At 42.3% G+C, this 26,019-nt stretch overlaps 1 protein-coding gene across 1 annotated transcript in view; it reads right to left on the minus strand.

The window, feature by feature from the left end:
- LOC126456370 (esterase E4-like) overlaps positions 1–26,019 on the minus strand; it is a 170,742-nt gene that overhangs the window by 99,920 nt on the left and 44,803 nt on the right. Inside the window, exon 6 of the mRNA XM_050092124.1 lies at positions 8,504–8,730. Within this exon, the coding sequence (XP_049948081.1) occupies positions 8,504–8,730 (227 nt within the window). The remainder of the gene's footprint in view (positions 1–8,503; positions 8,731–26,019) is intronic.

Genomic DNA, 26,019 nt, shown 5'->3' on the forward strand with positions numbered 1-26,019 from the left:
GACGGATTTCGAAACGCTGATTGACGGTCGGGTATGGGGTGTCATTTTTTAGATCTCGCCTTCATTTTTCTTAATGCTTCATTTGGATCTGGTCCTACGTATGACCGCTGCCGTGCGGGTGCGGACAATCCGTTCCCAAGAGCGTTGTTCCTCAGTTATGGAGTGACGGGTTGCCTTTTCCCAAACCTCGGCTTCGCACTTGCACTCATGCATTTTAGCACTGGTAAAGCGGATGAAATGAGGAGGACTCGTGAATTTCATAATGCTGTCCTTCGTGCTCTTTATACAGTGATCCAGGCGTTCGTTTAAAAGTTGAGGAAGTTCACCGCGTGATGGTGAAATTCCTGGAACTCAAAAGACTAGAATTAGATTGTCTTCGTTTGCTTTCCCAGCTATGTTCGATTCTCCAGGATGACTTCACGTCTCTGTATCATCTAATTTGGCTTCGAATGCTATTTCAGAGGACGTGTCTCACTGTCATTCGTGTTTTAGATGGACGTGAGTTGTCATCCCAACGTGATATAAAGCGTGAACTCCCCCAGTATTTTGTCGATCTTTAGACTGGATTAGCACCAGTTGGTGCCGATTTTACTTCCTTCATCGATAGTGCTGTTACGCCAGCTCTCCATGAGGAGCTTTTGGCAGCTTTTCACCGTGATGAGGTATCTGAGGTAGTTCGCTCTCCTTCCCGCAAATGCCGGGTTTGGATGGGCTACCCAAAGAATTTTATGTTTCGTTTTGGCCTCTGATACGAGATACGATGACATCTATGGTGAATGAACTGGTGCAAGGGGTACACGTCCCACCTTTTCAAGGTCGGAAAAATTGTTTTAATTCTCAAAAAGACGGGACATCTGTCCGTGAATCATGTCCATCGATAAAGCTACTCGATTTTGATTAAAAAATAGTAGCGCGGGTGACAAACACCTGTTTGTCGGTTTTACTTGCTGACATTATCAGAGTTGTCTTCTGGGTCGTACTCTTGTGACTCATGTTGCTGAATGTCGTAATATCATCTCGACTGCTTAGACTGTTCCTGTGTCGGTATCTCTACTTTTGTTGGTTTTAATAATGCGTTTGACCAAGTCAGTCATGATTTTCTGTTGCTTGTATTAACGGCTGCTGGTCTCAATAATCCTGCACGACGGATCTTCAACTCTCTAATGACTGGTTTGCGGAGGTCTATTCACGTGAATCGTCGTCTTACCCCCCCCCCCCCCCCCCCCCCTCCTGCACTCTCCCATAAAAGTGTGTCGGGGTATCCTGTTGGGGCCTCCTGTATATAAGTAGTTATCAGTGCTATTTGTGGATCACTTACTCCAGTCCATAGCTGCTCGATGGGCTGGCTGATTGTTACTGGGAGAGAGGTTCAGCGTTCGCGCGTATGACGATGAAGATATGTTATTTCTTCGTACTCATGACGACATACCAGTGCTCAAGGAGCTTTTGGATGCGTATTGTCATCTTACGGTAGCACAGATTAATGACAGGAAGTGTCGATTACTCAATTTACGGGGATTTCTCGTAGCTGAGGTTTCATGGTCTGTGGCAGTCACCCTTCATCGATCGTTGGGTGTTATTATTGTCCGATGAAGATAACTACGTTAATCTGGAAGTCCATTACGGACAGGATTGAAGGAGCAATCCTTGAACACGAGCATTGCTTCCTTTCGTTACTTCTTAAGGTTCGGACCTTGGAAACTTGCGTGCTGAGAGAAAGCATATTTTGTTGCCAAAATTTTTCCCCTTCCTGTAGCGATATCCCGTAAATTACAATGATTATCCGGCGAGATAATTTGGCGAAACTCTATTTTTTGGGTGCGCTGTGAGGTTATGGTGAGACCCCAGGCGATGCGAAGTTTGGATCTCCCTGATGGTCAGATCAAGGTTTCTGCTTTATTTCTCCAACGAACTGTTTTAACGTGTCTTCGCGTCCCCCAGTCACTTACAGATGGCTAGCCTTTTTGACCGTCTCTTACCTACGAGCTTAGCGCCTCCTATAGATGCTGGTAGAATAAATAATAAAAGTACATTAAGAAATTTCTTATTGATGTCAGTTATTGGGGGGGGGGGTTGATATTCTTTCCCAGTCACATCTATCTGTAAAAATGCTATTATCCCGCTGGACGCTTCCAAATGATGCTTCCTCAGCAGAGCCCCTGTCGCTTGGGACAGATCGGAAGGTTGTTTGGGCCTATGCCAGCCTACCTGTACTTCTGAAGGGAGTGGCGTCCTCACGATACTAAATCGTTTTTAATATTTTTTGTGGGATCTAAGATTTAAAAAAACTCTATCACACCGGCCTGATTTAGCTTCACTGATCAGGATAGTAAAAACATGCATATGTTAAGGGAATTTTCATTCACAAAGCAGTTCAATATTGTTCTATCCTGATTAAATTGAGGTTAACTTAAATTCCATAAGGCAGTGAAGCAATTTCGAAGTCTCGGTGCGACGAAAATTGTCAGTCGATCTCCTGAAAACATTTGTAATGATTATTAACTTTCGGTGATCACATGAGGAAGACCGGAGATCTGCTGGTAAGACCGTATTAGCCTATTTATTTGAAGTAACTGGATATCTTGAGCATACAAAACGGCAGGTTCGACCAGCGTAAATCAGACGTTCCCCACTGATGCCGTGCAACACAGCGTAGTAAGCAGACACTGTCAATAATAATCAGTTAAATAATACGCGAACACACTTACTTTAGTTTAGTTCATGTATTAAATTCCTTCTCATACAGAATCTCATCAAGATGGCGACTAGCTCAACAATACATACATATACATCCTCCTTCTTTCACGACTAATCGGCAAGCATTCCTTCATTATTTTCATAAGAGAAAACATAGATAGCAGAGAAGATATTCCATGGAGTAAATGGACGCTCCAAGGAATAATTGGGCTTGAAACTACTTTGCATTGATAATCGGTAAGATAAGAAGAGATATTTCGAGATATGTACTGAGTTATATAATTTATAAAATTTCAGAAAATATCGCGGAGAGACCGCTGCAAGAGACATTACACGTTCATAACCTTATCCCCACCTACGTTCAACTTTTTCTCGTTGGCCTTAGTGAGACAGAACGATGCAGTCGTTGCCAAAAAACGGATACATCATGTCATCGGTTGCTTGCTTACGAACACGATCATTGGAGTTGGCTCCGCAGGGTTGCCGGATCCCTCCCCATTTGAGAAAGTAAATATTGTGGCCAGGGCCCTCCAACCAGCTCTGTATTTTGGCGATATAACGTGCAGATTGGACAGAATTTGGCACGATATGCTTCAGAAGGACATCCAACAAATCTATGAATCAGTGCCAAGCCGACAACCTGAATAACAGCTTGCACAAGGGGGAGAGGTAGACCATCGCATTACTGCTTTTGACAAGTTGTAAAGCTCTCTCTCTTGAATAAATCATCTAATTCTTCTGAAACTGGAATAATTTGTTTGTCTGTGCGTGTAAATCACATCGCCGATTTCTGCCCCATTCGAATATTTTTTTCCTGGTAAGTCGTTCTTTTCTTTCGCATTGCCATAGTCTGCATGAAATGCTACTAACGGTGAGCGCACACTTCTATTTTATATCGCGTAAGATTTGAGGTAGTAAAAATTGTTGCATGACAAACGTACCTCAAATTCTTAGTCGAATGCTTTACTGATATTTTCTCATAATTTCAGTTTGTTGGTAGATGTACTAAGGCGATGAACTTACCAATTACATAATCAAATAAGTATTACTGCTATTGTATTAAAACATTTTCAAATTTGATTGCTATTGTTGGTCTATTATTAAAATACATTTCTATCACGTGTTATGTGTCTTGACAGCAAGTTAATAGCAGGGATATGGGGGCACAAGTGCAATTTTGATATCAAATTGATATACAAATTCATTAAATTGATAAATTAATTCCCCCCCCCCCCCCCCCTCCCCGGACCACTACTACGCCCAGAGATTTCGAGATAACAGCCGGTCGTCGTAAACTTCGTTCCACGACATTGCAACTGGACACCTGCGGGTCATCTTCAGGAGGTGAGCTGTTTCGACAAGCTACGTGGTAACAGAGCAAAACTTTTAAGGTCTAAAAGTTTTTTAATGAGATGTCGGGACCATTGCATAATATGAAAATTTTCCAGAGTGTCACATTTTAAGACGGCCACTGCACGGAAGATAATGGAGAAAGTGAGTCATGTTATTGTGATGCAGATAATTCGTTATTCGAGACGAAGGAAGCGATTAAGACCACATGGCAGTGTACGGCCAAGACTGTATGTTCTTCCTAAGGTGCACAATGAAGGTCTTTCTTTATAGCCTATAGTGGGTAATATCGATGCACCCACATATGATTTAGCCAAACATCCGGTTTTCTTACTGAGACCATTGGTTGGCAAATGTCACCATCATACACGGAACTCTGTCGATTTTATCAACAGCATGGGGACTCTCCACCTAAGTAGTTCGGATTTTCTAGATCAACTCCTTTATTTTTAACCAAGAATATTTTGAAAAGACTGACGGCGTCCTTATGGGCAGCCCCTTGTCTCCCCTAGTGGCTAACTTCTTTATGGAGGATTTTGGGGGAAGAGCACTTGAATCAGTGGTTTCTTAACCAACTGTTTTTTTGGAGGTAGTGGATGATACTTTCGTCATGTGGTCCCACGGAGAAGATAAGTTAAAGGAGTTTGTACATCATCTTAACTCCATTCATGAGAACATTCGATTTCCTGTGGAATTAGATAAAGATGGTTGTCTCCCATTTCTGGATATTTTGGTTAGACAGGATAGTGAGGGCTCTGTGAGACACCCTGTTTCCCGCAAGTCCGTTCACACTGATTTGTACTTGCTCTCCTCAAGTTGCCATCACCCATACCAAACCAGCAGTGTGCTTAAAACCCTGGTACACAGGGTCCATAAAATGTCAGATGCAGATAGTTTACCTAAGGAGCTTGCACATTTAAGAACAGTGTTGAGAGACAATGGATACTCGACCCGGCAAATTAACAGGGCATTCTCAGCTTAAACCAAGAACCGGAAAATAGATAAAGATGAGATCGTCACTGGAAATATTTCCTTAAAAATGGCAAGAATCCTAAATAATTTTCAGGTGAAAAAGATTTTCCACCCACCATCTAAGGATTACGGACCTGCTGGGACCAGTGAAGGATAATTTGTTGTTGTGGGAGGCAAGAATTTAAAAATAATTTGCCAGTGTGGTTTGCGCTACATAGGACAAATAACTGGCACAGTGGAAGAACGTTGCACAAAACATAAACGTTGCACTCGCCTTCTGCAACCCAGGAAGTCTGCAATTGCGGAACATTGTACCTCCAATGGACATTCAATATAGTACGAAAAAAAAAACGCGGAAAATCTAATGAACTGTGACTGCAACTACCAGCTCGATAATGCGCGGAATCCCGTCATCTCCGAGATTTGCCCCAGATGAAGACTCCAGAATACTCTGATAACTGAGGCGAGCGGCAACGCCGAAGACAGCTGATCGTTGCGGGTCCACCTGCGAGGTCGGTGCCGCCAGGTGGTGTGGTCCTTCTGTTATCAAGACTCTGACACATGTGCAGTAGTACTATCAGCGAGCTATGTAAGACGAGTGCAGAATGTCTTCGTCTCCTCGAACACAACTGCACCCTGTACATCGTCCGCCAACTCGATGTCCCCCACCCCCTGGTTTCTTCACTCCTCTCTGCCGCCAGCCCGTTGCCGCGCCTTTACCGTTGTGTCCTGCCATCTCTCCATCTCCACCTCTTTTCCCATAGCAACTTCCAGCACCTATCCCTCCCAGATGATGAGCTTCACCCTGATCTCCTCCCTTCCTACCAACTCTAGCTCCATCTCCCCCCTCCTACTCCTCAGGGCTCCCCCTCCCTTCCTCTTCCATTCCACTGAGCGGTTTTCCTTCCTCATACGCCCCCCTCCGTTTCCCATACCCGCCCTCCGTGTCTGTGTGCTCCCTCCTGACTGGCTTAATACCTCCCGCCCCACCTCTCTCCTGCTTCTTGGTGCGCCCCCGCCCCCCCTTTTCTTCTTCTCCTCCCACCCCCTTCAAACTTCCCTTCTCCACTGCACCTTCCTCTCCCCTCTTCTTCCCACCTCTTAGGTCCTCCATCCCTCGGCACGTCCCTACCAGTCGTTTTTTATTCTTCGTGAGTGCTTCGTCGCTTACAGTAGTAGTGTGAGGAGGGCTATGCGAGAGGCGTTCAATGAATTAGAAAGTAAAGTTCTATGTAATGACTTGGCAGAAAATCCTAAGAAATTTTGGTCTTATGTCAAAGCGATAGGTGGTTCAAAACAAAATGTCCAGACACTCTGTGACCAAAATGGTACTGAAACAGAGGATGATGGACTAAAGGCCGAAATACTAAATCTCTTTTTCCAAAGCTGTTTCACAGAGGAAGACTGCCCTGTAGTTCCTTCTCTAGATTGTCGCACAGATGACAAAGTGGTAGATATCGAAATAGACGACAGAGGGATAGAGAAACAACTAAAATCACACAAAAGAGGAAAGGCCGCTGGGCCTGATGGGATACCAGTTCGATTGTACACAGAGTACGCGAAGGAACTTGCCCCCCTTCTTGCAGCGGTGTACCGTAGGTCTCTAGAAGAGCGTAGCGTTCAAAAGGATTGGAAAAAGGCACAGGTCATCCTCGAACAGATGTGCAGAACTATAGACCTATATCTCTAACGTCGATCAGTTGTAGAATTTTGGAACACGTATTATGTTCGAGTATAATGACTTTTCTGGAGACTAGGAATCTATTCTGTAGGAACCAGCATGGGTTTCGAAAAAGACGATCGTGTGAAACCCAGCTCGCGCTATTCGTCCACGAGGCTTAGAGGGCCATAGACACGGGTTCCCAGGTAGATGCCGTGTTTCTTGACGTTCGCAAGGCGTTCGACACAGTTCCCCACAGTCGTTGAATAAACAAAGTAAGAGCATATGGACTATCAGACAAATTGTGTGATTGGATTGAAGAGTTCCTAGATAACAGAACGCAGCATGTCATTCTCAATGGGCAGAAGTCTTCCGAAGTAAGAGTGCTTTGAGGTGTGCCGCAGGGGAGTGTCATAGGACCGTTGCTATTCACAATATACATAAATGACCTTGTGGATGACATCGGAAGTTAACTGAGGCTTTTTGAGGATGATGCTGTGGTATAACGAGAGGTTGTAACAATGGAGAATTGTACTGAAATGCAGGAGGATCTGCAGCGAATTGACGCATGGTGCACGGAATGGCAATTGAATCTCAATGTAGACAAGTCTAATGTGCTGCGAATACTTAGAAAGAAAGATCCCTTATCATTTAGCTACAATATAGTAGGTCAGCAGCCGGAAGCAGATAATGCCATAAATTATCAGGGAGTACGCATTAGGAGTGATTTAAAATGGAATGATCATATAAAGTTGATCGTCGGTAAAGCAGATGCCAGACTGAGATTCATTGGAAGAATCCTAAGGGAATGCAATTCGAAAACAAAGGAAGTAGGTTACAGTACGCTTGTTCGCCTGCTGCTTGAATACCGCTCAGCAGTGTGGGATCCGTACCGGATAGGGTTGATAGAAGAGATAGAGAAGATCCAACGGAGAGCAGCGCGCTTCGTTACAGGATCATTTAGCAATCGCGAAAGCGTCACGGAGATGATAGATAAACTCCAGTGGAAGACTCTGCAGGAGAGACGCTCAGTAGCTCGGTTCGGGCTTTTGTTAAAGTTTCGTGAACATAGCTTCACCGAAGAGTCAAGCAGTATATTGCTCCCTCCTCCGTATATCTCGCGAAGAGACCATGAGGATAAAATGAGAGCGATTAGGGCCCACACAGAAGCATACCGACAATCCTTCTTTCCACGAACAATACGAGACTGGAATAGAAGGGAGAACCGATAGAGGTACTCAAGGTTCCCTCCGCCACACACCGTCAGGTGGCTTGCGGAGTATGGATGTAGATGTAGATGTACAGTGGTTTTTTTAAGTGTCTCTCGCTCTGTGTGTTTTTATACTGTGATTGACTTTTAACTTGTGTGTGTCACTCCAGTGTATTTTAAGTGTCCCACAGATCTGCAACTGTGTTATTTTAACTATAAGTCGACTTTTTTAACTGTCGTCCAATGAGTGTCCCTATGTTAGTGTCTATTTTAGCTTCCATTAACCCCATTATTGTGTTTTTATAGCCCCCTTTGTCCGCCCTTTTTATGTACAAGTTTCCATATGGGGCAGTGTAAAGAAATTACAGTAAAGAAAAAAAAAGTCTTCGTCAGTCTTCGATGGCTCAGCTGTAGATGACTGGCAGGTGTCATGTTGAAATATCGTGGAATGAAGTTCACGACGACCGGCGGCAATCCCTAAATGTTTTCGAACAGCTGTTTAGCTTTCTTTCACAGATACATACGGATAAAGCAGTGAGACAGCCTCGAAAAGGCAATACAAATAGCTCGGATACAGTCTTCAATAAAGCGGCAGAGGGAGAGAGGCGCCACACCTGTGGGTCCAGTGCATCGTAGTAACGCGGCACCAGAACGTCTGGGGCGGCGCCGGGGCCCGCGAGAAAGGCGGCCACAGCAGCGGCATCGCTGCCGGCTCCGGGGTTGAGGTGTGCGGGCAGCCCCGCCGCCCTCAGCAGGCGCAGCGCACGCTGTTCGGGGTGGGGCGGCGTCGCCCACGAGCACAGCGCTGAGCCGCTCATGCACAGCGCGCGGTCGAACAAGCCTGCCCCCACACAATAAACACTAGCCAGCTGCCACCCTTAAAGGAAAGGTTAACGGAGAGAAGAGGTACTGTCTGTGATGAATATAAGGACAGCTCACCAATTGCGTGAGGTAGTCGAGCTGCAACAGTTACAGATGGAAAATGTGAGTAGTCAGAGTGGGCATTTGCCACATGTCACGCGTCTGGAGGCAGATGATTCTTCATTCAGTTGTTATACGAACATGAGCATGTATACTTTATGCTCTACGCCTGATATTTTATATAATGGTAGTTTTACTTAAGACATACAGATATACTACGTCTTACATGTTCTTGAAGTGTAATGCATGAGATCCGAAGGTAGCAACATAGTTTGCCGAAACCGGTAATCTAAATAAATGCTTTACAAAAGCGGACGTGGCTGTTTGAAAATTTTTTACTTCTGTTTCCGTATTGATCCAGATCGCCTACAATTTGGACAACATCAAGTACATACAATCATTTTACATTATCTACATCTACTTCTACATCTACATCTACATCTGCATTTATACTCCCCAAGCCACCCAACGGAGTGTGGCGGAGGGCACTTTACGTGCCACTGTCATTACCTCCCTTTCCTGTTCCAGTCGCGTATCGTTCGCGGGAAGAACGACTGCCGGAAAGCCTCCGTGCGCGCTCGAATCTCTCTAATTTTACAGTCGTGATCTCCTCGGGAGGTATAAGTAGGGGGAAGCAATATATTCGACACCTCATCCAGAAACGCACCCTCTCGAAACCTGGGCAGCAAGCTACACCCAGATGCAGAGCGCCTCTCTTGCAGTCTGCCACTTGACTTTGCTAAACATCTCCGTAATGCTATCACGCTTACCAAATAACCCTGTGACGAAACGCGCCGCTCTTCTTTGGATCTTCTCTATCTCCTCCGTCAACCCGATCTGTTACGGACCCCACACTGATGAGCAATACTCAAGTATAGGTCGAACGAGCGTTTTGTAAGCCACCTCCTTTGATGATGGACTACATTTTCTAAGGACTCTCCCAATGAATCTCAACCTGGTACCCGCCTTACCAACAATTAAGTTTATATGATCATTCCACTTCAAATCGTTCCGCACGCATACTCCCAGATATTTTACAGAAGTAACTGCTACCAGTGTTTGTTACGCTATCATATAATCATACAATAAAGGATCCTTCTTTCTATGTATTCGCAATACATTACATTTGTCTGTGTTAAGGGTCAGTTGCCACTCCCTGCACCGAGTGCCTATCCGCCGCAGATCTTCCTGCATTTCGCTACAATTTTCTAATGCTGCAACTTCTCTGTATACTACAGCATCGTCCGCGAAAAGCCGCATGGAACTTCCGACACTATCTACTAGGTCATTTATATATATTGTCTACAACCCAAGGAAGCAAACCTAAGGACAACCAGACAAAACATTGGTCACCTCCACGAGTCATTACGCTGATACCGTTTATCGCTAACTCTAGCGCTGATAATGACCTCACTTCGCCGAGGCAGACAGCCCATAACTTTCTCCAGGTATACCATACCCAGCTGAAGCCACTTATTGATATTAGCATTATATCCCGTACAGCTACATAGCTACAGGGATGTTGATTTCTATGTTTCATCCTCTGTTCCAACTAGTCTCAGACATTTTCTTTGGGATTACGATACAGTGATTTAGAGGGGAATGAATTCGTACAGTCCAGTAAACACAGCTGTAATCTGGAAGGTGAGAGTGGTCACATCATACTCATAAAGGTGTAGAAGAAAGGAACACACTGACAACACTGAATCAAACATGCTGGTCCACATTCATGATTCTGAATTTGTAGCACAAATCATGGTACGTCAGTTGACGCCTTGCATCATTTGAAAACAGACAAAATCACGACTCATTTGACCTCACTACGCCCCTCCAGTCACGTAGTGTCCAGTTTCTGTGTTGTTTTGGCTACTGAAGACGTGCGGCTTTACGTGCTGTGTGACCAATGACCAGACTCTAAATGTTTGCACACGGCTCCCTTCGTAATGTTTGGTCGTAAAATTGCTGCGTTGGATGCGAATCCACGGACAGCAGCACTTCCTGTCTGGTTCGAAGCCGACTGTCGTTGACAGGACGGCACACTCGACTCCAGTCGCTGTCGGTTAGGATCTTTCTGCGAGTGGTAGATCAATCCTCGAAGACGCGTTCGGCAAGCCATGTTGATACGTCAATAAATCTGGGTGTGATCACGGTTTTCTTCAAGCACTGTAGTTCCTTACTGCCATTGTGTCACGCCTTCACGCCCACCCATCACACTGTGGTGATGTCGCTCAGTAGATTGACACACACATCACTTCACTGCCATGACTTACGCTAGCAGTGGAGGTCCACATGTCGGCCTTGCACTGATTCTAGACCGTCTACAGCGTCTCAGTTAAGGTGGCTAACTATTTGTCTGTAATTTCAGACTGGTCACAGTACATTCTCGAAGCTCTGAGAGAAATCACCTGCGGGGAAATGAAAAAAAAAAAAAAAAAATGCTAAGAACTGGCGAACTCTAACAGGAAGCACTGGCAGGAAACAGGTGACCCAGTGAATTGTCCGATGTACCTAAATGGGATCACGTCGGGATGCGACTGGTTCGCAGCGACAACAGTCCATTACGGGGATTATTGTCACGACGCAAAAGACATAAAGATATGACGGGTCACCTGTTTTTAGAAATTTTCACTATATCATCCAACGAATTTTTAAATTTTCGCAGTTTGGTTTTCACTGTGGACTACAGAAACATCTATGCAACAAACTGCCGTCGACCCTTTTTGTTTAACACTGATCTGTTATGTGGCAAATAGTGTCTCAAACGTTTGTAGATTTTGATCCCTGTTTTGTATTTTATTAACCATTTGTTGAATAAATACTGTAGAACTAATAGTGCCCTCCGCCACACACAACTTCGTGGCTAGCGAAGTATATATGTAGGTGTAGAGAAAACTCAGTCTTAAATAACTCCGAACTGAAGCGAGACTAATGGTTTAAATTTGGTTCACTGGTGTATTGGACCCTGGTCGTAGATCAGTTTTAATCGTTTGAAAATTTCATTTGAAATTTGAAAATCGTTTGAAAAATTCATTTGGATCTTACTTTAAAAAAAAAAACTGTTTCTTTGGGACGTTTCTGTAGCGCGCCACTGCTTTACTCTAAACGTGTACGACTCGGTTCAAACTGTAGCACGAGGGTAGATAAACGAATAACGTCAAAAATTGTTTTATTCAATAATGTTTATCCGTTGTCGAGATACTATGGTTCAAAGTGGAGCTAGACCTAGCATGTAAAAAATGGTTCAAATGGCTCTGAGCACTATGGGACTTAACTGCTGAGGTCATCAGTCCCCTAGAACTTAGAACTACTTAAACCTAACTAACCTAAGGACATCACAAACATCCATGCCCGAGGCAGGATTCGAACCTGCGACCGTAGCGGTCGCGCGGTTCCAGACTGTAGCGCCTAGAACCGCTCAGCCACCCCGGCCGGCACCTAGCATGTAAAACTCATTGTTGCGTGAACTGAATGCGCGGAAACGGTTTAGAGTGAATCAAATTAAAAAATGCGTTCTTAGAATAAAACTGACAACTCGCTTTCAAAAAATTGATTTCATTTTTATTTTACGTGAAAAATCCTTCTTTTGTGAGATTTTTAGCGCACCATCTCTGTGTTTCAAACTACTGCAAATTGGTTCAAATTTTGTAAGAGGGCAGACAAATACATGTAATTGATGGGTCGTCTTTTTGTTTTGTGAAAGTCTTATCCGTTGACACGATATAAGCAACATAGTTCTAAAGAAAATAAAAACCTATATCTACATCTACATCATACTCCGCAAGTCACTTAATAGTGTGTGGCGGAGGGTCCCTCTATCTGATCCCTCCAACCCTGTTCCACTCACGAATAGAGCGTGGGAAGAATGATTGTCGGTAAGCCTCTGTATTGACTCTAATTTCTCGAATTTTTTCCTTGAGGTCAATACGCGAGATGTATGTGGGGGGAAGTAATATCTTGTCTGACTCCTCCTGAGAAGTGCTGTCCCGAAATTTCAATCGTAAATCTCTCTGTGATGCACAACGCCTCTCTTGTAACGTCCGCCAGTGTAGTTTATTTGGCATCTCCGTAACGCTCTCTCACCTGACGTCAACGATATAGGTCTATAATTGTGTGGATCTGTCTTATGGCCTTTCTTAAAAACGGGAATGACCAGTTCTTTTTCCATTCGTTAGGTACCTTTCGTTGTTCAAGCGATAAATTACTGCTAGAAGGGGAGCAAGTTCCTTCGCATAATCTTTATAGAATCTTATAGGTATCTCATCTGGTCCTGAAGCCTTTCCACTACTAAGCGATTGTAGCTGCTTTTCAGTTCCGCGATCGGTTATCTCAATATCTGCCATTTCGGTGTTCTTACGGCGATTGAAAGGAGGGACAGTGTTACGATCTTCCTCGGTGAAACAACTTCGGATTACCGAATTCAGTATTTCGGCCTTCTCTCTGTCATCTCCCGTTTCGGTGCCGGTGTGGTCGCTGACGAATAGATGATTTTGACCCACTTACTTATTTTACATACGACAAAAATCTCTTAGGGTTTTTACTCAGTTCGGTTGACAATGTCTTACTTTCAAAATCATTGAACGTTTCTCTCATTGCTTTCCTCACGCTCATTTTCGCTTCGTTCAGCTTTTGTTTGTCAGTTAGGTTTTTACTTCACTTGAATCTGAGATGAAGTGCTCTTTGCTTGCGTAGCTCTTTTCTGACACAGCTATTAAACCTCGGTGGATCTTTACCATCCCTTAAAACCTTACTCGGAACTTACTTATCTAGGGCGTATTGAACGATGCCTTTGAATTTTTTCCGTTTGTTCTCCACATCTTCGTCCTCTTCACTGAGTATTTGACGCTGACTGCTGAGATATTCTGGAATTTGTATCCTGTCACCCTGTAAGTAGCCTGTTTGTACGTATGTTGGCAGCGCTATAGACTGTGTTAATATCGCTGACAGCGCTCTGCGTCCTCGGCAAGAGATTCTGTTGGTTGGACGGACTAGCAGTTAGCGAGTCGATAGAGAAGTGTATGGACATGCTTTCCTTAGTAGACTGTGTTGGTAGGACACGCAATGTAAAGTGAGATGAAATTTCTTATATGAAATTTCTTATACGAAATTTCTTATTAGAAAATATGCTTGGAAAGATATGATAATGGATGCATGGTTGATAATGTTTGGGTAGTGGAGTTATGGACAACTATATAATTTCTGGAACTGGACGTCATATGAATGAGGTAAAATTTTCTAAATACATTATTTGCTCTTAAACAAAATATTTCTTTTGCTAACCATACGCCTCCTAGTAGTTATAGTCTGTAGTAGTTACAATCTTTTTATTAAGCTGGCTGGCGCTACTTGCTGTAATTGCTGTAGTTCCTATTATAAAGATTTTCTGTGAGGTAAGTGACTTATGAAAAAGTATGGGGTTTCCACTATCGGATTCGTGATTAAAATGACTTTAGTCAATTAACAGAGTTGGTGGTAGTTTCACATTTCTTCTATTTAATATTTTTTGGATTTGTATTATTGTTGCAATTTCTTGCAAGTCAGGGCTATTCTTTTGTATTAATTATGGAAGTCATGTTGTCAATGTATAGCAGTCAGATTGCGTTGGGCTTGTATATTGAGGGTAATAAATGAATAGGTTAAGTTTGAGTTGTCTTTGTCAGGGAAAATTCTGTTGGTCACTGTTTAATAAAAAAATATTTAAAGAGTTAGTTTCACCTGTCGACTCTTAGCCGAGAATACGTCACTTTACTTCTAATTTCCTTGTATTTCGAATAATTAGTGCATTATTAGAAATTAGTTATTGTTTACTGCTGGCGCGTAATTGTATGTATGGAATTTCCTTTGTAGTTGTAGTTTCTTATTGTTTTACTGTAGTGTCATGAGAAAAGTAGTTGTGGTATGCAGTATCTCGCAGTCGCGTTTGCAAATAATTGGATATTTATTATTTTCAGTGCTATTTTGGAGATTGTTCTTAATTTAGCTACTCAAGTTTTGAGTGTTATTGTGTAAAGTAATGTGATAATCATGACGAGTTAAAAGCGTAACACTACGCTCCAAAGCAAATTGAGAAATGACAGTAACGACGAGCGTAGCTTGTTAGCACAACCTAGTAACGAATTGTCAAATGTTCAAGACAATAATTTGGTAATAGTGCATAGGGGCATGGACCAGACAGTAAATAACGGGGTAGAAATCGAAACAATCAGTCAACAGAACAATATCTTGCAAATGCCGTAGATTCATGCTTTGCATCAATACACTTTTTTCAATTAAATCATGACACAAACTCTACTTTTCAAAATACGAATATTGCCAGTGCAAATGCACTGACGAAAAACACAAAGGAACATGTTTCAATCAATAATGCACTGTTATTGCAATTAATTAAAAAATTTGACCAAACAGACCAAAAGCTTCAATAGTTAGACATAAGGGAACAAAATCAGAAACAAAACAGCAACAATTTCAAAAGTTAGACAAAATGGAACAAAATCAGAAACAAATACAGCAACAACTCCAAAAGTTAGACCCAATCGACGAAATTAAACAAACACTTGAACAAACATATGAAAATTTAACAGCTGAGATACACAAAATCGAATTAAAATATCAAAACATTTCTGAAGACGTAAAAACACAAATATGTGAGTATTTTCAGCCTATTTTTTGCTGCGTAAAGACACATTACAGAACCATGAAGCAGCAATAAAAGAACTGCAGATCATTGTACATGAAAATCCCGACACCTTGCAAGCCAAATTTGACTCTGTAGCATCTACAGATACGGTTGAGCAAATTGTGAAAAATCAGGAAAACTTAAAGGACACAGTAGATACGATTACGAAACAATCGGACGCTCTAAAACTTGGCTCAGAAAAACACACGGAGGAAATCAGCACACTATCGAAAAAAATAGCGGAACTTTCGGATCAGTTAACAAATTTATCTACGAAGGTAAATGATGATTTGAATGATACAAGACCGGTAGCGTTTACTGACAAAGAGAAGTACGAGAAAATTAGGAAATTTAAACAGAGTCAGAAACAAATTAATACGCAACACAAAAAAGAAATGGGGGTAGTACAAGATCAGATGGCGCAGGTGATACAAGAATTACGTATTTCAGAGGATACACGCGCTCCGACACGGGAGGAGGGATTTAGAAATACGGGAAAGTCACACGGTAAGTGACCCGTAATAAAACATGGTATTTAGGAGATCTTGAACGGAATCGGCAGGGAGCAGCGAGCCTTGAGATGGAACGGTCGACACGACGTAACAGTGACCAATTTGCGACTCGCCAGCACGATGACTTCGACTATGGGCTCTTCATCACAATGCGTAAATTTAAAACAGTCATGAATTCTAATAATGACGTACATCCACAAGCTTGGCTTCGTCAATTTTCTCATTATTTTCCTCCTAATTGGTCATTAGAGCATAGATTAGAATTTATGTGTGGCTATTTAGAAAATATACTAGCTGTAAGAATGCGATCGGTTACTCGCGACTGTCACAATGAAGGAGATTTTTATCATGCCTTCCTTTCTGTATATTGATGTCAGGCTACAGAAGATTGAGTAAAATCAGTATTATAATGATGAAGCATTTCGAACAGTCTGAATTTTCTAGACCAGTAAAATATTTTGAAGATACGTTACACAAGAATCAGTATTTGCCAAACCCGTACAGACCCTTGGAACTTATTCGCATTTCCTTAGTTAAATTGCGTGAACACTTAAGACATATCATTTTGGCTAGACGTTATAAAGATGATGTCGAAGCTTTTCAGGACTTTTGCAAGAACTGGAAATCGACACGGACAATCGCATGATGCGAAAACAGGAAAACAACAACAATTACAGCTCATATTCATCACAATTTCGTGACGACAGAAACAATAACCGTACACTAACCGTACACGACAAGTCTACCGTTATAACACAAATCGTGATCAAAATAGACCCCACCCTTATGACAACCATTGGCAAAATAACAACAATTACAGAGACAGATCACATTTCCCTGGTAATGAGTATGACAGGGACAACCGTAGAAATAGGCAATATGGGAGGTAGAATAATTATTATCAAGGGAGACAAAATGACTTCAGACGCAACAGTCCACCTCGTAATTATGATTCCGGGAGAAATTCTCCACAACTTAATCAACAAGAAAGAAACTGCAGAAATTACCGACAAGACGACAGACGCTATAGTTTTGACAACAGACCTGAATTTAATCAGAATTGGCGTGATTCAAATGGGGCAGGGCCCTCTCGACAAGTTGAAATTGTAGAAAGTCGACCTCCAAATCACAGTAACGTCACGCGACAACAGAGAGATAATAGACAATGACTCGCACCGCAGGCAGTTACAAAACGTACTTGTGGGGGGGGGGGGGGGGAGGCTTATGGGCGCTCAACATCGAGGTCATCAGCGACGTACTTGTGACGCTGACGACGTGGTTACCATGACTATCAATTATGTGATAATGGAAGACATTAGGGACATTTTACTCCAGGAACATGACGTGAAACAGAACAATACTGCATATCCTTCAATTCACATCGCAACAAATGACAAAATTTACAGCAGTACTTGACTCCGGCAATCCACGTTCGGTAATTAGTGAAACAGCTTTTAGTAAATGACACAAAGCGAACGATTGCCCCACATTTCCTTTACGTAAAATTGAATTAAAAGGTGTAATTTTTGGGTAAAGTGTAGATGTAAGCCAACAAACAAACTTAGAATGCTTTTGTCAAAGCCACAGATCTATTACGAATTTCCTTATTGGTCCATTATTGTCGACAGAGATAATATTAGGTGTAGATTTTTTGACTGAGTATAAAGCATTTTTAAACTTTCACAACGCTGAAATAAGTTTAGAGTTAGAAGGTAAGTCAATAGCTTCGAAATTTGAAGATTGGCTTTCAAACAATGACGTGGAAATCCAATTAGCTTTACCTTTTGTCAGATCACAGTTTGGAACTTTCGACGGAATTTGACACTAATGATCACTCTGCAAGTACTGACAGGGATGATATTGATGACGTATTAGATACTAACGTTTTAATTCAGAAAAAATTCAAACAATTGAGAACTGTAATGACAATGATAGGCAGGACCTTTTTGACGTCTTACAATCACATTCCACCGTTTTCACTCACTAAACAGGAACGCTTAAAGGATTTCAGTACAAATTTCGTGCTCGTGAGCGTACAAAATTTTGCGTGAAACCATACGTTATTCCAGCACTTATAGGGGCTGTGTAGACCGGAAGTACAATCTATGCTTGACGAGGGCAGCATTGAACCACGCGGTAAGCTCATACAATAAACCATTACATGTTGTTGAGAAGAAAAACGGAACGATCAGGCTTGTCGTAGATTCCAGACAAATTAATACCGCAAAAGTTGAAAGAACTTCAAAATTTCAATGGCGTTAAAGTGTTATCTTCTGTTGAACTTAGATTTAGTATATGGAAAATTCAACTTCATCTAGAATATAGAAAACATATGGTTTTTCTTTGTTTCGGTGTTTGTTATCAATTTCGGAAACTTGAACATTTCTTTGGCGGTATTCATTTGTGAGCTAAATTCTATATTACCTGACTTTTTAAAACAACACAATACCTCGTACGTGGACGATATTTTAATAGCAGAAGTCTCTTGGAAACATCATAATCGTGTCCTCAACAGTTTGTTACATATTTTTGCTGAATCTGCAATAACAGTTAACTTGGAAAAATCTGAATTCGGTAGGATAAAGGTGAAGTTATTGGGTCATATTATTTCTTCTGAGGACATTCAGCCGGATCCTGAAAAGTTGGAAGCAATCAGAGCTATTCCTGTTCCATCCAGAAAAAGACAAGAACGCAGTTTTCTAGGTCTCGTGAACTGACGGTCTCGTGAATGAATGGTAAGGGGAGGCTGGCAAAGCTTATAGGTGACAGTGTGGTGGGTGGTGGTGGGACCACTCATGGAAAAATTCCTGTAGTAGTTGGTGTTAGAGCTGCACCTTTTTTAGATTGAAGTCATCTGTTAGGTATACCTGCTTAAAGAAAGTCTCTCTAACTAATGGCTCACCTTCAGAGGACTTCATGTTTCCAAGTAGGGAAGGAATTAGAATGTTTCATCAAAACGTAAGAGGTATTAGAGATAAAGTTAGTGAACTGCTTATAGATGTTGACTCTGAAATTATTGGTATATCGGAGCACCCCTTAAATAACTTGACAATTCGTAGTCTTCCTTTAGCAGGATACATATTAGCTGGTTGTTTTTCAAGGTGTTCCTTGTGGGGTGGGGGAGTGGCTAAATACGTAAAAAAATAGTATTCCATTTGAGTCCATAGACGTATCATGGTACTGCACTGAATAGACATTTGAATGCTGCGCAGGGGCAGTTGAATTTAGTAAAACTAAACTTCTAATTGTTGTTGTTTATAGGCCCCCAAACTCTGACTTCGGAGCATTTTTGCTCAAGCTACAGAGGATCCTTGATTCACTTTGTAGAAAGTACCAGAAATTAGTTGGTTGTGGTGACTTCAACATAAATTTTGTATATGATGGTGCGAGAAAAAGGATGTTGGTAGATCTCCTAAATTCATATGATATGAAGCAGACTTTGTTTTCTCCAACAAGGGTGCAGGGGAACAATAGCACAGCCACAGACATATTTTTATTCATTCTTCGTTACTAAATGGGGAGTCTGTTAATAAAAGGGTGAATGGCCTTTCAGACCATGATGCACAAATTTTAACACAGAAAGGCTTTGTACTCAAACAAATGTCACATATAATTACAAACTATGTAGGAAAGTTAATCCAACAGCAATAGAGGGTTTTTTTAGACTCTGTAACTAACATTTCGCCAGCACGAGTGGCTGGCATTGTCAAAGCTTCACCCTCCATTGCTGGTGGTGAAAAGGAGCCGAGGTTGCAGCTGCAGACTGCACCTGGCGTGCCAACGTCCAAGGGCTTCTGGTGCGGTTCTCCTCTTGCTACCTGCGACGGTTGTTCGCTGCGGCATGGGAAGTCAGAATTTGTTTACCTTAAGGATTTCTTCTTTCTTGTTGATGCTATTCTTGTAAAGTCATCAGGTGAACGTTGGTTGAAGAACCCGAGACAGAAGCCAATAGGCATTTTGTCAACAAGTGGCCACGAAAGACTTAACAATTTTGTATTACGCCTCTACAAGGAGGAGATCTGCAATTGCACCGACGCCTTGACCAACGGTGGAAGAAGAAAGCGCGATTGATGTCCTCTCTCGCCTTTCTGTCGCGGTGCCGGGATGAAGGTGCTACACCGAAGTTCTTGAAATGTAAGATCTTATTCACCACTCTCCAAGCACATCGTATCTACGACAGAATAGAACGAGCTTTTCTTCGTGATAGAATTCGTACAACACGGAGAGACTTGGCAAGAACGGGTAAGGAACTTTTGGACATTTTCTATCCCCTAAGTAGCAGAATGCATCGAGACGACTGAGACAAGATCGACAGCGTCACTCACAGTAGCATGCAAAATTAACTCGAGCGCTCCACTGAGCGACAGAAGAAAAGGTTTGAAAGATGCCGGAAGCAGACTGACAAGGCGATTCCCGACATGTCACGCACATTTGTCAGTCTCACTGAGTGACAATTGACAGAAGAGGAAGTGTCTGTTCTTTAAAAAGGAGGGAATTTCGCCATCATACCGACAACTATACCTATGGAGGACATCATTGCTAATACCGAAGAGGCATACGAAACCCTTCCTTGTGAAAGAGCAGAGGAAATACGCAATGAAACAGCCAGGATACTGCGCCGAGCACAACCACCAGAGCCGGCCGTAGTGGCCGAGTGGTTCTAGGCGCTACAGTCTGAAACCGCGCGACTGCTACAGTCGCAGGTCCGAGTCCTGCCTCGGGCATGGATGTGTGTGACGTCCTTAGGTTAGATAGGTTTAAGTAGTTCTAAGTTCTAAGGGACTGATGACCTCAGCAGTTAAGTCCCATAGTGCTCAGAGCCATGTGAACCATTTTTGAACAACCACCAGCTTGCAATTTGAAGAAATAAGACTCTTAATGCCGAGAAGGGTATATTGGTACCGAAGATTAAGAACAAAAGATTCGGGTCCTATCAAATCCGACTGCGTACCAGAAGCTAAGCACAGACCAGACGCAGCGTATCGCACGGAATACGAATCCGTTAATCAAACCGTCTTCTTTGCCAACAGATATACAGAGGAACCGGTGCAACACAGAAGCCCTACCACCTCGGCAATGTGGATTACCTAAGATCCATAAGAACAACGTTCCACTAAGACCGACTGTTAGCCCTCATGGCTCACCGACGTATGTTGTTGTTGTTGTGGTCTTCAGTCCTGAGACTGGTTTGATGCAGCTCTCCATGCTACTCTATCCTGTGCAATCTTCATCTCCCAGTACTTACTGCAACCTACATCCTTCTGAATCTGCTTAGTGTATTCATCTCTTGGTCTCCCTCTACGATTTTTACCCTCCACGCTGCCCTCCAATGCTAAATTTGTGATCCCTTGATGCCTCAAAACATGTCCTACCAACCGAACCCTTCTTCTAGTCAAGTTGTGCCACAAACTTCTCTTCTCCCCAATCCTATTCAATACCTCCTCATTAGTTACGTGATCTACCCACCTTATCTTCAGCATTCTTCTGTAGCACCACATTTCAAAAGCTTCTATTCTCTTCTTGTCGAAACTAGTTATCGTCCATGTTTCGCTTCCATACATGGCTACACTCCATACAAATACTTTCAGAAACGACTTCCTGACACTTAAATCTATACTCGATGTTAACAAATTTCTCTTCTTCAGAAACGATTTCCTTGCCATTGCCAGTCTACATTTTATATCCTCTCTACTTCGACCATCATCAGTTATTTTACTCCCTAAATAGCAAAACTCCTTTACTACTTAAAGTGTCTCATTTCCTAATCTAATTCCCTCAGGATCACCCGATTTAATTTGACTACATTCCATTATCCTCGTTTTGCTTTTGTTGATGTTCATCTTATATCCTCCTTTCAAGACACTGTCCATTCCGTTCAACTGCTCTTCCAAGTCCTTTGCTGTCTCTGACAGAATTACAATGTCATCGGCGAACCTCAAAGTTTTTACTTCTTCTCCATGAATTTTAATACCTACTCCGAATTTTTCTTTTGTTTCCTTTACTGCTTGCTCAATATACAGATTGAATAACATCGGGGACAGGCTACAACCCAGTCTCACTCCTTTCCCAACCACTGCTTCCCTTTCATGCCCCTCAACTCTTATAACTGCCATCTGGTTTCTGTACAAATTGTAAATAGCCTTTCGCTCCCTGTATTTTACCCCTGCCACCTTCAGAATTTGAAAGAGAATATTCCAGTTAACATTGTCAAAAGCTTTCTCTAAGTCTACAAATGCTAGAAACGTAGGTTTGCCTTTTCTTAATCTTTCTTCTAAGATAAGTCGTAAGGTTAGTATTGCCTCACGTGTTCCAACATTTCTACGGAATCCAAACTGATCTTCGCCGAGGTCCGCTTCTACCAGTTTTTCCATTCGTCTGTAAAGAATTCGCGTTAGTATTTTGCAGCTGTGACTTATTAAACTGGTAATTCGGTAATTTTCACATCTGTCAACACCTGCTTTCTTTGGGATTGGAATTATTATATTCTTCTTGAAGTCTGAGGGTATTTCGCCTGTCTCATACATCTTGCTCACTAGATGGTAGAGTTTTGTCATGACTGGCTCTCACACGGCCATCAGTAGTTCTAATGGAATGTTGTCTACTCCCGGGGCCTTGTTTCGACTCAGGTCTTTCAGTGCTCTGTCAAACTCTTCACGCAGTATCTTATCTCCCATTTCGTCTTCATCTACATCCTCTTCCATTTCCGTAATACTGTCCTCAAGTACATCGCCCTTGTATAAACCCTCTATATACTCCTTCCACCTTTCTGCCTTCTCTTCTTTGCTTAGAACTGGGTTGCCATCTGAGCTCTTGATATTCATACAAGTGGTTCTCTTCTCTCCTAAGGTCTCTTTAATTTTCCTGTAGGCAGTATCTATCTTACCCCTAGTGAGACAAGCCTCTACACCCTTACATTTGTCCTCTAGCCATCCCTGCTTAGCCATTTTGCACTTCCTGTCGATCTCATTTTTGAGACGTTTGTATTCCTTTTTGCCTGCTTCATTTACTGCATTTTTATATTTTCTCCTTTCATCAATTAAATTCAATATTTCTTCTGTTACCCAAGGATTTCTATTAGCCCTCGTCTTTTTACCTACTTGATCGTCTGCTGCCTTCACTACTTCATCCCTCAGAGCTACCCATTCTTCTTCTACTGTATTTCCTTCCCCCATTCCTGTCAATTGTTCCCTTATGCTCTCCCTGAAACTCTCTACAACCTCTGGTTCTTTCAGTTTATCCAGGTCCCATCTCCTTAAATTCCCACCTTTTTGCAGTTTCTTCAGTTTCAATCTGCAGTTCATAGCCAATAGATTGTGGTCAGAATCCACATCTGCCCCTGGAAATGTCTTACAATTTAAAACCTGGTTCCTAAATCTCTGTCTTACCATTATATAATCTATCTGATACCTTTTAGTATCTCCAGGATTCTTCCAGGTATACACCCTTCTTTTATGATTCTTGTACCAGGTGTTAGCTATGATTAAGTTATGCTCTGTGCAAAATTCTACAAGGCGGCTTCCTCTTTCATTTCTTCCCCCCAATCCATATTCACCTACTATGTTTCCTTCTCTCCCTTTTCCTACTGATGAATTCCAGTCACCCATGACTATTAAATTTTCGTCTCCCTTCACTACCTGAATAATTTCTTTTATCTCGTCATACATTTCATCTATTTCTTCATCATCTGCAGAGCTAGTTGGCATATAAACTTGTACTACTGTAGTAGGCATGGGCTTTGTGTCTATCTTGGCCACAATAATTCGTTCACTATGCTGTTTGTAGTAGCTAACCCGCACTCCTATTTTTTTATTCATTATTAAACCTACTCCTGCATTACCCCTATTTGATTTTGTATTTATAACCCTGTAATCACCTGACCAAAAGTCGTGTTCCTCCTGCCACCGAACTTCACTAATTCCCACTATATCTAACTTTAACCTATCCATTTCCCTTTTTAAATTTTCTAATCTGACTTCCCGATTAAGGGATCTGACATTCCACGCTCCGATCCGTAGAACGCCAGTTTTCTTTCTCCTGATAACGACGTCCTCTTGAGTAGTCCCCGCCCGGAGATCCGAATGGGGGACTATTTTACCTCCGGAATATTTTACCCAAGAGGACGCCATCATCATTTAATCATACAGTAAAGCTGCATGTCCTCGGGAAAAATTACGGCTGTAGTTTCCCCTTGCATTCAGCCGTTCGCAGTACCAGCACAGCAAGGCCATTTTGGTTAATGTGACAAGGCTAGATCAGTCAATCATCCAGACTGTTGCCCCTGCAACTACTGAAAAGGCTGCTGCCCCTCTTCAGGAACCACATGTTTGTCTGGCCTCTCAACACCCCTCCGTTGTGGTTGCACCTACGGTACGGCCATCTGTATCGCTGAGGCACGCAAGCCTCCCCACCAACGGCAAGGTCCATGGTTCATGGTATAAACTGGCAAAACACTTGGCCTCTGCTCCAGCCGCACGTGTGGAAGACTGACACGTACATAAAAGACTCAGGCCATTTGAATGAGAAGCTGAAGAAAGTAAAAGTTGCACCAAGCAATATCCTGGTCAGCTTTGATATTTATTTATTTATTTTTTTTTTTTTTTTTTTTTTTTTTGTTTACGAAAGTACCACTCAGAGACTGTCTGTAGCACATCGGTTCCATTTTCCCGCAAGACATCACAAAACTCTTTCATGCAAGTCTCGCCACGAGCTATTTCACTTGTAATGACAATTTATACGAACAGCTGGAAGGCGTCGTCATGGTTAGTCCTCTTAGTGCAGTCCTGTCCAACAACTTCATGGAACATTTCGAAGCACAGGCGCTGGACTTGGCGACTTGTAAACCTAAGGTGTGGTACAGATACGTCGATAATACTTTCGCTGTATGAAGTCCTGGTGGGGAACACCTCGGTCACTTCCTAAGACACTTGAAGAGCCTCCATGCCAACATAATAGTTACTATGGAAGTAGAAAAGGACAAAAAATTACCATTTCTAGATGCACTGGTCGCAAGAAATGGCGAAAACCTGGTACACAGCGTTTTTCATAAACCGACTCACATGGACCGATACCTGCACAATTTATCAAGCTACCACCCGAGCTAGAAAAGAGGCCTGATTAATATGCTCGTAACGAGGGCAGGACGAATATGTGAGCCGCAGCACCTCAGGCACGAAATGCAGCACCTGTAAAGTGTTCTGAGGAGCAACGGGTGCTCCACAAGTTATATAAGAAGTGTAACAGAGCCAAACACTCGGCAAAGTGACAAATAAGAAAAAGAAATGTCGGGTACAGCCTTTCTGCCATACATTCCAAGAGTGACGAACAGAATCGGCCGTATATTGCTCAAACACGGCATAAAGACGATTTTCAAACCGACAGAGAAGATGAAAGAATGTCTTAGATCGGCAAAGGAAAAAGGGATCCACTTGCAATGTCGGGAATGTACCGATAACCATGCACATGCGGAAATGTTTATGATGGAATGACTGGACGGTCAATCAACACCAGGATCAAAAAACGTGAGCGACACTGAGAGTTTTTTAAACTTTGTCAAGGAAGAAGAGTGGCAGGATGTTTATAGTGCCGATAACTTAGATGATAAATACAATGCTTTCCTTAACACATTTCTCATGCTCTTTGAGAGTTGCTTTCCATTAGAACATTCTAAACGGGGTACTAGCAGTAATGGGCAGCCCAGGTGGCTGACTAGTGGGATAAGGATATCATGTAGAACAAAGCGGGAATTATATCAACATGTTAGTAGTCACAATCAAGTTACAGTAGCCCATTACAAACAGTATTCTAATGTGCATAAAAATATTATTAGGAAGGCAAAGAGTCTGTGGTGTGCAAATAGAATAGCTCATTCACAGGATAAAATTAAAACCATATGGTAAGTTCTGAAGGGAGTGTCTGCTCAGCAGCACAAGGTCGACGGTATAAAGTCAGTTCGCAGTAAAAATATTTCTGTTGGTGATAAATCAGATATATGTACAGTACTTAACAATCATTTTCTGAGCATTTC

The sequence above is a fragment of the Schistocerca serialis genome, chromosome 2, assembly GCF_023864345.2.
Source record: "Schistocerca serialis cubense isolate TAMUIC-IGC-003099 chromosome 2, iqSchSeri2.2, whole genome shotgun sequence".
Lineage (NCBI taxonomy): Eukaryota > Metazoa > Arthropoda > Insecta > Orthoptera > Acrididae > Schistocerca > Schistocerca serialis.